At 37.4% G+C, this 14,586-nt stretch overlaps 1 protein-coding gene across 2 annotated transcripts; it reads left to right on the forward strand.

Annotated features, from left to right (window-relative positions):
• The first annotated feature begins 2,743 nt into the window (after positions 1-2,743).
• Positions 2,744-9,947, forward strand: DARS2_1 (aspartyl-tRNA synthetase 2, mitochondrial). 2 transcript variants are annotated; one of them, XM_051212672.1, is made up of 10 exons: positions 2,744-2,890; positions 2,927-3,476; positions 3,510-4,045; positions 4,896-4,961; positions 6,054-6,170; positions 6,212-6,266; positions 7,607-7,681; positions 9,425-9,615; positions 9,658-9,733; positions 9,772-9,947. In XM_051212672.1, the coding sequence occupies exons 3-10, from the start codon at positions 3,809-3,811 to the stop codon at positions 9,939-9,941; spliced, it is 987 nt and encodes a 328-aa protein (XP_051072859.1). In that variant the 5' UTR covers positions 2,744-2,890; positions 2,927-3,476; positions 3,510-3,808; the 3' UTR covers positions 9,942-9,947. The 2 variants fall into 2 exon arrangements, with proteins under 2 accessions (XP_051072859.1, XP_051072858.1); XM_051212671.1 differs by having other exon boundaries at positions 2,927-3,186; positions 3,220-4,045; positions 4,776-4,961.
• Positions 9,948-14,586: the final 4,639 nt, after the last annotated feature.

Here is a 14,586-nt window from a genome sequence, read left to right on the forward strand (position 1 = left end):
CTGTCAGAAGTTTTAGATAATGAAATTCAGTTGACTGGTATTCTAACCAGTAGGGCTGATTGATTAAACCGAAGGGGAGGCGGGGTTATTCTGTACTCGAAAATTACCCTAACCATAAGAGTGGCTGAGGCAGCGGCACATGTTTCAAGGACATGTGAACTAGTGCTATGTAAGCTGAAATGTAGACGGGAAGATATTGAATTAGTTGTAGTATATCGCAGTCCAGAACGTGTAGCAGATGGTTTTCTCCTAAGTAAACTTAAGTCCTGGTGTGACAAGGGTAAAAGCCTTGTAGTAGGCGACTTTAATGCACCGTATATAAACTGGGTTAACCTAGAAGTATGGTCATCGATAACGTCATTCGATCGCCAACTGTTAGAAACCTCGATTGAATTAGCTTTATTCCAACACATTAGAAGCCACACAAGATATGATTTAAAAAACTCCTCTTCTCTTTTAGATTTAGTCTTCACACACGGTGATGACGTTGTTCAAATGGCTTTTTTCCCACCACTTGGGAGAAGTGATCATGCAGTCATATTATTCAAATTCATGACTGAGATTGGCTGTCAAACAGTTGCGCCAACCATTCCTAATATATGGAAGGCAGATATAGAGGCAATCAACTTCACAGCATGGGCTAAAAACTGGGAAATTGACTCAAGGTCATCAGTACAAGAGACATGGACTCTTTTTAGGCAGTTATACAATCGGTCAACTCAACCACATATACCCTGGACAGTTCCAGAGAAGAAGAAGCACGGCCATCTCTGGATAGGCCTGGATATTCGACGTTTACTAAGACAAAAGAAGAAATTTTGGGATGTTGCTATCAGCCTTGGTACAGCAGGTACTATGGAGCGCTACAGATCGGCAAGAAACAAGTGTATACTGAAAATTCGTGAAGTCCAAAGAAAATATGAAATGCAGTTGGTACAATCTGCACTCGAGCAGCCCAAGAGAATATTCTCGTACATAAAGTACAGAACAAGGATGCATCACTGGATTCCCAACCTAATTAAAGTAGGAAGGGAATCTGAAATGATAGAGGAAGATCAGGAAAAAGCAGAGGCTATGGCTGACTATTTTGGGGCAGTTTTCACTCAGGAACCTCCTCTAGACAAAGAACCAGACCAAAATAAACAGTCAACAAACCGCCTGCTCACCGTGGACTTCGATCTAGACGATGTCCTTGAGGCTCTTAGCGCCTTAAACATGGGAAAAACAACAGGACCAGATGAAATACGCCCCAAAACCTTGAGATATATTGCACAATATATCTCGGCCCCACTGACTGTGATATTCAATATGTCACTTGAACAAGGTGTGTTACCTATGGACTGGAAGGACACAATCGTCACTCCTATACATAAAACAGGACGAAGACAAGTTCCATCGAACTACAGACCTGTAAGCTTCACCAGTGTTGTAGCTAAAGCATTGGAAAGAATAGTCAGATGGACCATAATGGCATTTATGGAAACCAATAACTTGCTAAACATAGAACAACATGGTTGTAGAAAGGGCTCATCCTGTACAACGAACCTCCTTATAACAAGGGAGCTTTGGATAAAGGCGCTAGATGACAGAAACATAGTGTATGTTGTCTACATAGACTCAAGTAAGACTTTTGACAAGGTGCCAACTAATAGACTGCTATTGAGGTTGGAAAACCTTGGTATTGCCGGACCTCGTTTAAAATGGATTAAGCAGCTCCTAAGAGGTCGTAGACAGAAAGTAAAAACGAATTCCGAGTGCTCCATCTGGAGACCAGCACTTAGTAGAGTACCTTAAGGTTTCGTCTTGGGTCCTCTACATTTTGTAATGTATGTTGATGATCTTCGAAGTATAATACAGTCACCAATGTTATTATACGCTGACGATGTAAAGATCTGGAGAGTAATAACTGGAGACGCAGACGCATGTGCTCTTCAGACAGACTTAAGTAATATGATTCACTGGTCTAAGGTGCGGCTGATGCCTATCAACGCGGCAAAGTGTGCCTACATGCACTCTGGGGATTCATGGGTTAATAGGTACAACATAGGTGAAGTGCCATTACCCGTGGTCTGGTCTCATAAGGATCTAGGGGTGACAGTAAGTCATGATCTTAAGACGACGGCCCATTGTCGGAAGGTCGCAGGTAAGGGGTTTCGAACCCTCTGGGCTTTAAAACGGACATTCACTAAGTTAGATACTACCATGTTCACCACAGTATACACATCCTTAGTAAGAACTAAGCTTGAGAACTGCGTTCAGGCTGCAAGCCCCTGTTTAAAAGGTGACTCGGATGCCCTAGAACAAAATACAGGGAGCAGCCACCCGTGCAATTCCAGGACTCCGGGGTTTACCATACAAAGAGCGGCTTGAAAAGCTGGACCTCTTTACTCTGTTCTATCGCAGATTAAGAGGAGATCTAATTTCGATGTACAGAATACTGAGAAATGATTTTGGACCTAACTTATTCTCTATTTTTCTTCCCACCAGATCGGGACATCTCAGAGGATATAGCAGGAGGAGAGTAGAAAAGCCAGGAACGAACAAAATACCTGTGGTATGCAGGTTTTCACACCGTGTCATCAATACTTGGAACCTGCTGCTCGAGGCAGTGGTGTTCCACCTTCAATTGACTCTTTCAAGAGAAGACTGGACACTCACAGAAGCATACTAGAAAGGGAATAACATAGGCCGTAGGCCTTCTGCCCTAACTACACATATCTGAATCCGAAGACTCAAGGTCGCTGAACTGATAAAGCGGTAACCTCAATCTATTGTTTCGGCACAGTTGTGAAAATGTTGTCATTTATTTTTCGAAGACTTTTGAGCCGACTCTATTTTCGTACTCCTAATTTGAACCCATCTTTCCGAAGTCCTATTCCTAAGGCTTTTGGTAAGTTACAATTTTACTTTGATATGATTTATTCAGTTTCAAGCTCGCCGGCCTTTGTATATAGATCTCATGCTTGTGGTGAGCTGAGCACGCGACATATCAACTCTACCGTTACAGTATGCGGGTGGCTTGAACATTGTCGACTGTCATCTCGTTTTCTTGTTCTTCGTGATGATCGTGGCTTAATACAAATATATTGTGATAAGAATTCTCTCCCAATTCCGCAGCTTTCTTTTGAGTCTGTCCTGAGAGTGACAGGTAAAGTCCAAGCACGTCCGGAAAAGGATGTAAATAAGGTAGTGTTATTTGTGTTATATCTTAGCTTCAAGCTTATGCCAACTGGCGAAATTGAAATAATTGCCGAAAGCATTGAAATCCTCAGTCATTCGTCTTTACTTTCCTTTCTTCCGAAAGATGCAGCGAATGTTAGTTGTTATCCTACGATCACTCAGTCATTTTAAGGTCAACGAAACAGAAAGATTAAAATATCGTTACCTTGATCTTCGTTCGTCGAATATGCAAAGAAACATGCGGTTTCGTTCATCTATCACTTTGCAAATGCGAAGCTTCTTGTGTCAAAATAATGGTATTGTACATCTTTTGTGATTCACATATATAGGTTTTATTGAAATCGAAACTCCATATTTGTTCAAAATTACTCCAGGGGCAAGTACTTGTGATAATTTCTGATTTCTTTAGGGTGCCCGTGAGTTTATTGTACCTACCAAGTTTCCTGGATTATGGTACTGCTTACCTCAAAGCCCCCAACAATTCAAACAACTTTTGATGATAAGTGGATTTAGTAAATATATGCAGATCGCCAGATGTTTTCGAGACGAGACTTCTAGATCTGACAGACAGCCCGAATTTACTCAGGTTATTTTCCATTCTTCCTAACTTTTGTAGTTGGACATAGAAATGGCATTTATCACTCCAGATGATATTTATGAAATAATTGAGAATATGTTGTTATATATTTGGCCTACAGTTCAGAGTACTTCAGGTTGTCGGCCAATTTCGGCACCTTTTTTGCGCATGAAATATTGTGATGCTATGTCACGATATGGAAGTGACAAACCAGATATACGCTTTGGTTTCTTATTTTCATACTCCGCTGTTGATGGGCACACCGGTTTTAATATACCAAGGAAATACGTAAGTGTCTTATGGTTCTTCGCTTTCTAGGTTCTCGAAAGCTTATATGTAGTTAGTAAATGCCAGGTTTATATTTCACTAGAGAGAAAATTGTCCATCTGGACACTTCTCTGTATCATTTGAATATAGAAAAGTGCAATAATAATTCATCGACTTCATAGCTCAACAGCGGTGATATGTTGAGATAATTTTCTCGAAATAGCTTCATCCTCAGAGCAACTTGGTACGTGTTAGCTAATTTTTATGAGTTCGTTTAATGTTGGTTATATCCCGCTGATGACTGCTTTGTTAATGCTATCTTTTGATAATGGTAAGAAGATAGTCGTTTTCTCAGCAATGTGAAGAGTGTTCGTTATTTATCTTAATGGCTTCATCAACGTTGATCAATGTATTAAAATTGATCCTGGTATTCAGAGTAGTAGTGAGAACTCCACAGTTTTATAGCACTTCCACAAAAATATTAGTCTAATAACTAGTGGGTTTTGAATAGTAGATAATGACCTTCAGCAAAAAATTCCCCTCACACCTATTGTCATACTAATGGGATTCATTCTCCATAGTATCCGACACGCAATTCGCCAAACGTTTGTTAATGATAATCGAAAAAAACTGTGTAAGTGCTGATTTCTTGATTGAGGTCTAAGATCGCAATAATTTTTCATATTTCCTCAATTTTCCCGGTTTTATTCAAATATCCGTATTGTTCTTTCACTTGATTTCCCTTTTGTAGTAATTTCTTCCCACTTTTCTAATAAGAAACGTGGAAACCTCGAACAGTTTGGATTTACTCCAGGCCCTTTATTGTTTACGGTGTATATCTCGTATAATATTGGCTTTCTTCTTCTTTCAGTCATCGAGTTTAAGTGCTGAAGATTGGGACTCCTTGGAGGATTTGGTTTTCCGCCTAACGGGCCAAGTATGTCATCTGTATCTTCGTTTTCTGCGGGGTGTTTTTAAGTGCTTTATTTTATTAAACTTGATTTTACCCCAAATTTTACACATGCTTATGAGTGCTAAACAAACTTCTCATGTTAAGCATTTCGAAGAATCCACACAATTATAAAAATGAAATCAGCTCAGTGGGTCAGTTATAAAGCCGCGTACATGTGTGCGTCAGTGCAAGTCCTCATGCCGCGTCTCCAAGACCAGATGAAATTGACAATAGGAAGAATAACATTTTTCGAAGTAATAGTATAACTGGTAATAATGAGAAAGATTGCGTACTGAAGAACCCTGTTCTTAAAGAATGGATTAGTTCAAGGAATAAAATTGCGAATTGATTTTTAAGCTCAAGACTTAAGGGGCAATGAGTAAATGGATCTGTGTCACTTTTTGGTTCTGACCCATTCCATCCTACGCCTCCAACCGCTGACCATGATTATTGTGCAGACCCCAACCAGTTGGTTTACACTCACCAACAAAATAGTAATTTTATGTGCTGATGATGTGTCTTCGGAAGTGTCAGCCTCCCATGTACCCTTATTAACAACAGAGTTTGTGTTTGTAATCTTCTACTTGGTACATGTGGGTGGTAATACAGTTTTTAAAAACAATAACATAAGCTCATCAGTCGTCTGAAACTCCAATAGTGTTAAAGATGGTTGAAACAAACTTATATTTTTATCAGGATCGAATGTAAGTATCAATTCATTTTCATTTAGTTAGGCAATCATTATAATTAAAACAAATGGTTTGTCTGTTTAACATTTCACTCCATCGATTATTAGAAACTTAATTGGAGTTAACGGAAAACCTAATGGTTGGTGGAATATCAGTGTTATACCCTGCTTATTGCTATTCGGAAACTATTTAGTTTGTATTGATCAAAAAACACGAAGTTCAGTGAAGGGATCTCTTTTCAACGAATCTATTATCAAGGTGTACAACCATATATACGGTTGTATTCAGTCACGACTCGTTCACTGAATGTTTTGTTTGAGTTCAATTTTGATTAATGTTTCGATGGATTTGGCTACCTTATTTTCTACTGGTTTTTCATATTTTATAGAGAATATCAATCTTTGCAGTTCAAAATATCAAGTCAAAACACTTGGACTTATTAAATTTATTAAAGCCGGAGTGTGGTGATTTAGTCGTCTTCATTAAAGGAAATACAGAAACTGAGGTAACAATTACCTTTCAGACTGATTGGTTTTTGCCTACTAGTTAAAAGCATTGGGAATGGCACGAGTTGAAGTCGCTAAGCTTATTGATTCGAAAGGTGATATCTTTTTCTATTTCATTATTTGATCAGCTAGCTTTTAGATATCGACTACAGTTGTATTCTTTTAGTGGTAATTGCATATTTTTCGAATGAGGAAACTACTTCATATACTAATCACTTACTGAAGATTGACTTCAGTTAACAAGCCTTGTTCCTAATGTTAACTTTGATAATGGGTGACGTCATTACAAACCGCAAACAGACAAATACTACTGAACAGCGTATTAATGAACTTGCAGTCTAGGTAGAGAACTTAATTCCTATTGATACTATTTAACGAAATTAGGGCAGCAGTTTAGCGGTTAAAACATTTGATTTTCGATGTGGGTGCCACCTATTTCGGTTCCAGCTTGTCGATAGTGTCAGGATATCGATAGAAATTATCTACCCAGCTAATTGCACGATGTTTGCTAAAAATTTCCTAAATATGCTTCTAACCAAAGACAAAATGTTTACCACAGAAAAGCATGACATAAAAAAGAAATAACCAGTTTATCTGATGACTTTCCCATGTTTATTAGTAATTACTGAATTCGCCAGTGAATCGTTATCAGGCCTGTTCGTGCGCTGACCACGGCTGGAATATTTATTCAAAACTATGTCAAACAGTAAACCATAGTATCGGTTTCCGTCTTTTCAGAAGGAATTCGTCTATCCTATTTTTTGTCCTCCAAATGCTTAACATCAGTTAGCAAGTTACTGAGTCAGTTCACGAAGTGTCACTCCTCTTTTTTGAATACATTTTAGAGGTCAACAAATGACAAAGTTTTCGTCAGAGCTTTTCTTATCTTACCATCAAAATACCTTAATTCTCTTATTTTTTAAATTTTTCTATGGGAATAGTGTTAACTATCTAAACATGCTTATCTGTAATTCTACTAGTCACGTTAAGGGTCCTTAAGAATTTTAAATGAAATCCTTTAACAAGTAAAATGAGTTAATTAGATCTTTTATTTTAAACAGATCGCACACTTAACATATTTTACCTTGCTTATGATCATGTACATGTCGGTGTTATTTATTTCCGATTAGGCGAAATTTGAACATCTTTAACTTTTAGAAGAGCCTAAAGATCATACTTTCATTTGCTAATACTTTGCTCCATCCAATTAGATTTAGTTATCCTTGCCCGATGTTTATGAATTATATGCCTATGATTATCTTAAGTTTTAATGCTGGAAATATATGTAATTTCAAGAAGCATTCATATTTTATTGTTCATTTATATCACGTAGCCCCGACGATTGGGCATATATTACATTGATATGAGATTTTCAGTTCTTGCTTCTGGTTTCAGGCAGAAGTAACTTTATTACGCTTTTCCGTTCATATTAAAGGTTTGTCAATATATGAACCTGGATTCCATTTCCTTTGGGTAAATCAATTTCCATTGTTTGAAAAAAATAACTTAGGTATGTGTTGTAAACAAAAAAAGAGATGTATACTGTAGTGAATTGGTTTTATGCTAATTGTTGTGTTAATTCGTTCGAGAATACATTGAATGCAATTAAGCTTCAAAGAAGATTCTCGCATGTAATCTCGAGTTTTCTTTCGAATTCGTTGTATTGTGCACATGAAAACATAATTCGTGAAATGTTCATTGTTAATAGTCGGACTATTCAATCACTAACCCTCCTGTCATTTTGAAGATAGGGCACTAGAAAATTAATATTGTGGTTATGAGATCCGAAATTTCATGTGTTGCTTTAAAAACCTGCACTTAGCAATTGTAGCCCTCGTATATGTTGGTCGTGCTATTGAGAAATATTAATATATCCACTTGGAGAGACTGATTTCTACCCATCTGTAATAATAAAAGTTAGGTGAAACCCTTGAACGAATTCCAAGTGACCCTGAGGAATTTCAGCTAATCAGAAATCAGTTGGCATAGAGTAAGAATTTATTATACAAATCCAAAAAATAGATTGGATACACTTCTCTAACATGTTTTAAAAACTTACCCAGATTAGAAAGAGGCCCTATGCCTCTGAAATCGTGATGCATACGGTACAGGAATTCATCTATGTGACTTAACAACAGTCAACCTCTAGATCCGTGATGATGTTTCAGGAATTCTTTTAACCTTGACCACATTGCTTCTATATTAGTGTGCACTTCTGTGGTAGGGTCAACAAAATATCTCGTGAACGATGACACTGCTCGTAACCAAGTCTAGATAGGTATCTGTATGCCCTCCAGTCGTCTGTGTATATTGTGGTACCTGGCTTCACATACTCTCGTATAATTGGTATCACCTTTGTAACCTGTCAGTTTCTGAGGTTCTGAAAATATCCTTTTTGCGATGATTTATCATCTATACCAAAGACCTGCCAAGTATATCTAAGGAACTGCTACTTAGTCTTCTGTCACAGTTTCTCTATTAAGTCCGCGTTTTCGAAAGACCGTCTCATCGATTTTCTCGGTTCCTCCAGACGACTGGTCCAACGTCGTCATCTTTACTGGACATAAGTCGCTATAATACTCGTACCACTGAACTGCTAAAGCTTCAGTAACATTTCAAAAGGTTGCAACCAGTATTACTGGTGCTCATATTATCCAGTCCACAATAATTAGCACACCCTGTCCTGGTATCAAACAGGATTGTTTCAAAAAGTCCTCGTTCTTTCAGATTTCTTTCAATATATTTTACATCGAAATACCATATCGTCCCGATAGTTTGCACACTGTTCAACAGTTATTTTAATGCCGCAATCATGAGTAATGGAGGTTCTTAGTAGTCCCATCTGTTGTAGCTGTTCAACTTTGACGTCATTCTTAAGATTCGCTGTAAACTGATTGTACGTGCTGAAATATAGATATCTGTGACCTTGAAATCATCTACTCGATTCTTATTGGCTCATCCATGAATTATAGTCTCGCCAAAATTCGCCGCAGAAATTACACTGAATATTAAATTCCTTGATTTGAATAGGTCGTTTATGAGTCCTTTAATTTACAATTTATTGTGTTTAGCCATGTCTTGTATGTTCGTAACTGTCCGGGACAAATTGTCTTATCATTGGGTAGCACTTTGACTCATTAGTATCATCACTTTATTATCTGTTTTACTGATTGCTCTGCATAATTTTATGTCAATTTATGCTCATTACTCTTTCATCGGATGTATTATGGTCCTTACTACTTATTTCCTTTAGGTCAATGGATATCAGTGCATCACCCATTCACTGCTGCGTCGCCAGAGACAGCACATTTCCTGTACACTGATCCGAGCAAAGTCATCGGTTTACATTACGATTTAGTTTGTAATGGTCAAGAAGTTGGAGGTGGTTCAATTCGGATACATAATCCTGAGGTACAAAGGTATATTTTTACCGAAATTCTCAAGGTAGATTTCTTATATATATGCATATAATCACTATTATTTCAGGAAAATTCTTGTGAAATGGAATACTTTTTAACTGCTCTAAATTCTGGAGCTCCACCGCATGGTGGGATTGCGTTAGGTAAGTGGATGTTATATCATTACATAGATTCTCTCTAGGTCTTGATCGTTTAATTGCAATATTTGTAAATGCCAAATCAATCAGAGATGTAATTGCTTTCCCAAAAGCGGCTGATGGTAAAGATCTCTTATGTGGGACACCAACTATGGTAGATGATGAAATCTTATCACAGTATTGCATTTCTGTTTCTAATCTGAATAAAAGTTGATTTCCAAGCGATAATGTTTTGCCTTCCTAAGTGGTGGTTGCTTTAGTAACATCACAGTAGGTTGGGTTTTATTCTTGTTACGAAACTTTCACCATCATGGTATACTGATGTCTGAGTATCGTAAATATAATTAGATTATGTAAAAAATAGATAATAGATTATGTTTCATGTTTTTGTTATAATACTACGGTGCGCCTTCAACAACAAGGATACTTAAGAATTATCGGAATTAGAAACTTTAATTAATTTGCATCATTTTTGAAGATGGTACTCTCATTGCATTCGTACTACTATTGACCCCCATCTTAGCTGCGTCACACGCTAGTTGAAACTATATCAGTATTGCTCTGAATCCTGATAAATGCCCGTAGGTAGAGTCTCAAAATGTTGTATTTTAGATTGAAAATACTGTAAGTACAAGAACAACAATGTCTAGATTATAAAATGGGCTCGTTCTATTTCATAGCTTCTCATTAGCTCTAAACAGACTAAAATTACAAGGAATAATATAATTATGAACATATTTAACATACTTTATTCAGTGATGTTTAGATGAATATTCCATATGGAATCGTGAATCATAAAGAGACGAACAAGATACAGAACATATGATTAAATCTGTTAAAGATTGTTTCACATGTATGTGCTGAAAATGATACAAAATAGAAAGGGTAAAGTCACAATTACTAATAATTTAATTTGACAGAAAATGGTTACACAATTATGATCAAAATAATGAGCGATTGTATACGTATGTATTATGACTATATTCCAAACAGAAATCAAATATCTGAATAGAAAAGCTGTGTTTATGTTATAAAACCCAGTAGACTTGGGCCACAAAATTAGTTAATTGAAAATAAAAAAGTCAGATAATATCAAAGGCCGCTGCAGGAATATGAATTAGAAAGCTTTTATCAATCTTGTCCTCTAAAGAAATGACTAACTTGTAATAAAATCTATATTATCACTATGGGGTTGTGAAGATTATTACGTTTTTGATTGAGATCATGAACCGATTGATGTTAGACCACCGCTGAAAACCTGGAAGCAATGAACGGCCGTTTCGCCCTATTGTGAGACTCCTCAGCAGTTCGTGTCCACGATCTCTCTCGCGGGATTTGAACCCAGAGCCTTCGGTCTCGCGCGCGAACGCTTAACCTCTAGAACACTGAGCTGGCCGGCATCCAACGGTGTTAATGTCTAACCCCAACCACTCCACGAAATTTCGCGACCACCTCCCATTGTACTGAGGTAGATACCTGTCTCTACCTGGCACGGATTAGCTCCACTGGTCACAGCTTCTCAACAGAACTCCGAGAATTCCCTCGCGAAACCAGTCACTCGTGAGCACATGGTAGTGGATACGCACTGCTGAGGAGTCCCACAATAGGACGAAACGGCCTTCTAGTTTTTCAATGGTGGGTCTAACATCAATCGGTTCATGGACTTAATCAGAAAATCTAGATTATTTGAGCTCTCGGCATGAACGTGGAGGATAACGAGGTTATTAATTACTTTTGCTGTAGGCACTTCTAGTTACTTACGAATTAGCTCATCACTCTGTATCATTTTCTCGAACTACTGACCAATTTGTTTAGTGGCCTAATATTACTGATTTACTAACAAAATATTTTAAGTAAATAACTGGTTTTAGAAAGCTGTCATGGTAGATGAAATTCTCTATGAGAATATCTACGATTCCCAAACTTAAGGTTGATTGATTACAGAGCGGTGGCCAACCTCATGTTTATCAGTTCATAAGTGATGACCTAGTTATATAGTTGCATTGTGCCAACTAGACTAAGTTACTCTACATCTCTAAGTTGGAATTCATCATGATTTGCGTTCATATTTATTGAAATAAAAGGGGCAGGTCCGTGTAAGTCTATGCGCTACGTTCTCCATAGAAATCACTAAATCTCTGGTGGCATTTCAAACTGTTATGCTGCTTTGTGTATCATTCAGCATCAGAATTCTTACACTGTGTTCGTAATAATCACTCCAAAAATACCACTTTCTTCAAAACCAACTATTCTTTGTGGTCACCCAGCTTTTTATGATGTGTGGTAATAATTACACTGTTATCATGAATTTGGATCTGTTGGCTATACTTTAAGTTGTAGCAGCATTGTTTCATCTACCCTTGAATATATCTAGCTGAAATATTAGCAGCTGTATAACTTTTTTGTGGACCTTTGATAACTTGTCTTGACGTTTTGAACGTGAAATTTCTAAACGTATTGATGAACTTTATGTTGATGGAAATGTAATTGTATATCAATGGTCAGTATTCACATATTACCATTTCAAATCAGTCCAATAATGAGCGAAATTAGCCTAACTTAATAGTCAATTTTTGACTGCATAATCAACAGAATTGGAGTCGTACAATTATTTATGCTTTAAAGTGTGTTTATTTTTGTGAATAACTTTTCATTGCTGAACTGTTTAAATGTCACGTCTATGGGTAACTTATTGTCTTTAACAAAGCACCAGCTTTCACAAGCCAATAATAAGTTTGTGAGATAGGAATTCTAAAACCATTCTGCTCTTCCAAAAGGATCCCGTTTTCATCGAGGTATTTAAACAACTCGATCCAAATAATCTTATCTAAAATTTTAACAAACATGTCAAATTGGACGTATTAGTTTGTGATTCTCGATAGTGGTCCCAGATAAATCCTGTAAGTATAAGTGACGGCTCAGGATAGAGTCGTATGTTCCATAAATATTTTCGGAGGTATACCATCAGGGTGCTGAAAAAGAGAAGGGTGAGAAACAGGACGGACAGTTTGCATAACTAGTGGGGTTTAGTCATTTGTGGTGAAACAATTAGGGTGTGACTATTTAGACTCATTCTCCTTTATTAAACCAATTTCTAAGCAAATGTGTTTCATCAGGTTAGAGAAAACAAGCCACAGTATGGAGTTGAATGGATAAACCAGTGTACAAATGGAAGGGGTTTAAAAGAACTGAGAGACTGACCGACTGATTCCATGTGAAGGTTTGTCTTGTGACGCAGTTGGGCGCTTTCCTCAATATGTGTCTTATCCACTTCCAGCGCTTCTTCCTGATTTCTCCCTTCTCTGGAATCTGGTTTGTTCTCTCCCGCAGTAGGTTGTTGCTGATAGTGTCTGACCAACGGATCTGAAGTATTTTGCATAGACAAACACTTGTATCTTCTGGATGATGTCTTTCGTAGTTCTACAGGTTTCCGCCCCATCTTGACATTTGTATTGAAAATTGTAACTTTGGTGTTAGTTGACAGTTGTTTTGAGTTCCAGATATTCTTCAGCTGTAGATATGCTGCTCTCGCTTTTCCGATCCGCACATTCACATCTGCATCAGATCCACCCTGTTCATCAATGATGCTGCCCAGATATGTAAAGGTTTTACATCTTCAGAATCTCCTCTGTCAAGTGTGATTCCATAGGTGCATGCTGTGTTGTATCAGAGAATCTGTGGTGGACCAGACAATTTACGAGCGTAAAAAGTATTAATAAAGTTATTAAAGATCAATAGTAATGTTAATATATATAAGTCAGTTGTTAAAAATACAGTAGGAAATAGGGATTTTACTTACATTCACCAAGTTGATTAGTGTTTGAATTTGGTCTGGTGCTGAAAATCCACAATTATAAATATTTGATGATTCCAATCAAGTTGATGAACTCTCCAATTATATAATCCCATGTAAGTTATGATATATTTCCAATCACAGTCTATAAATATAGATAATATTTGATTTAAACTTCAGTTAACTCAATCACAAATGAATGTAGAACGAGGGATATGTGTGCAACAATGTATTTGTTAGCAATTAACAGTATGTCATGCTATGTAAGTTACACAACGGAAAGTGTGTTCAAGGTCATTCACTTAAACAACACGTACAGTCATTTAATGATAAATGTACATACAGTGGAAAATTGGCAAAATAAATACAAATAACATTAAAAACTATTTACAAAATAAGCTTGTCAGGCATATCTCCACAAATCTTGCTTTTCCCTTTATGTATGTTGAGACCTACTACTGCTGAGACTGCTGTTACACTAGTCGTCTTCTGCACTTTTTTGCGTTTGCGATAGAAGAGCTAGATCATCTGCGAAGTCTAGATCGTCCAGTTGCATCCTAGATGTCCAATGTATCCCGTGCTTCTCCCCAAGTGTGACATCTTCATGATCCAGTCGATCACCGGGAGAAAGAGAAAGGGTGAGAGTAAGCAACCTTGCCCGACACCGGTCTTCACCTCGAACGAGTTTGTCAACTGTCCTCCATGCACGATTTTGCAGTTTAATCCATCGAAGGAATTCTGTATGATATTGACTATCTTCTGAGGCACGCCGTAGTGTCGAAGAAGCCTCCATAGTGTTGTCCTGTTCACGCTATCAAGTGCTTTCTCGTAGTCAATGAAGTCGGTGTAGAGTGGTGAATTCCATTCAGTTGATTGTTCCACAATGATCCGTAGAGTTGCGATTCAGTCTGTACACGATCGATCTTTACGAAATCCAGCTTGTCGGTCTCGAAACCGGATGTCTACTAGCAACCTATTCCAGAGGCTTGCATAGCGTGTTACAAAGGAAGTTGACTTCAATGTGCTTGATGTTCTCGATATCTTTAGTAAAAAAAAGGTAGATAAC

Source organism: Schistosoma haematobium, chromosome ZW (assembly GCF_000699445.3).
Source record: "Schistosoma haematobium chromosome ZW, whole genome shotgun sequence".
NCBI lineage: Eukaryota > Metazoa > Platyhelminthes > Trematoda > Strigeidida > Schistosomatidae > Schistosoma > Schistosoma haematobium.

Coding starts and splice junctions, on each gene's coding strand:
- DARS2_1 (XM_051212672.1), top strand. CDS start 3,809: ATGGCATTTATCACTCCAGATGATATTTATGAAATAATTGAGAATATG. Junction 6,171..6,211: donor AAGGAAATACAGAAACTGAG/GTAACAATTACC, acceptor TTTGCCTACTAG/TTAAAAGCATTGGGAATGGC. Junction 7,682..9,424: donor GTTTGAAAAAAATAACTTAG/GTATGTGTTGTA, acceptor TATTTCCTTTAG/GTCAATGGATATCAGTGCAT.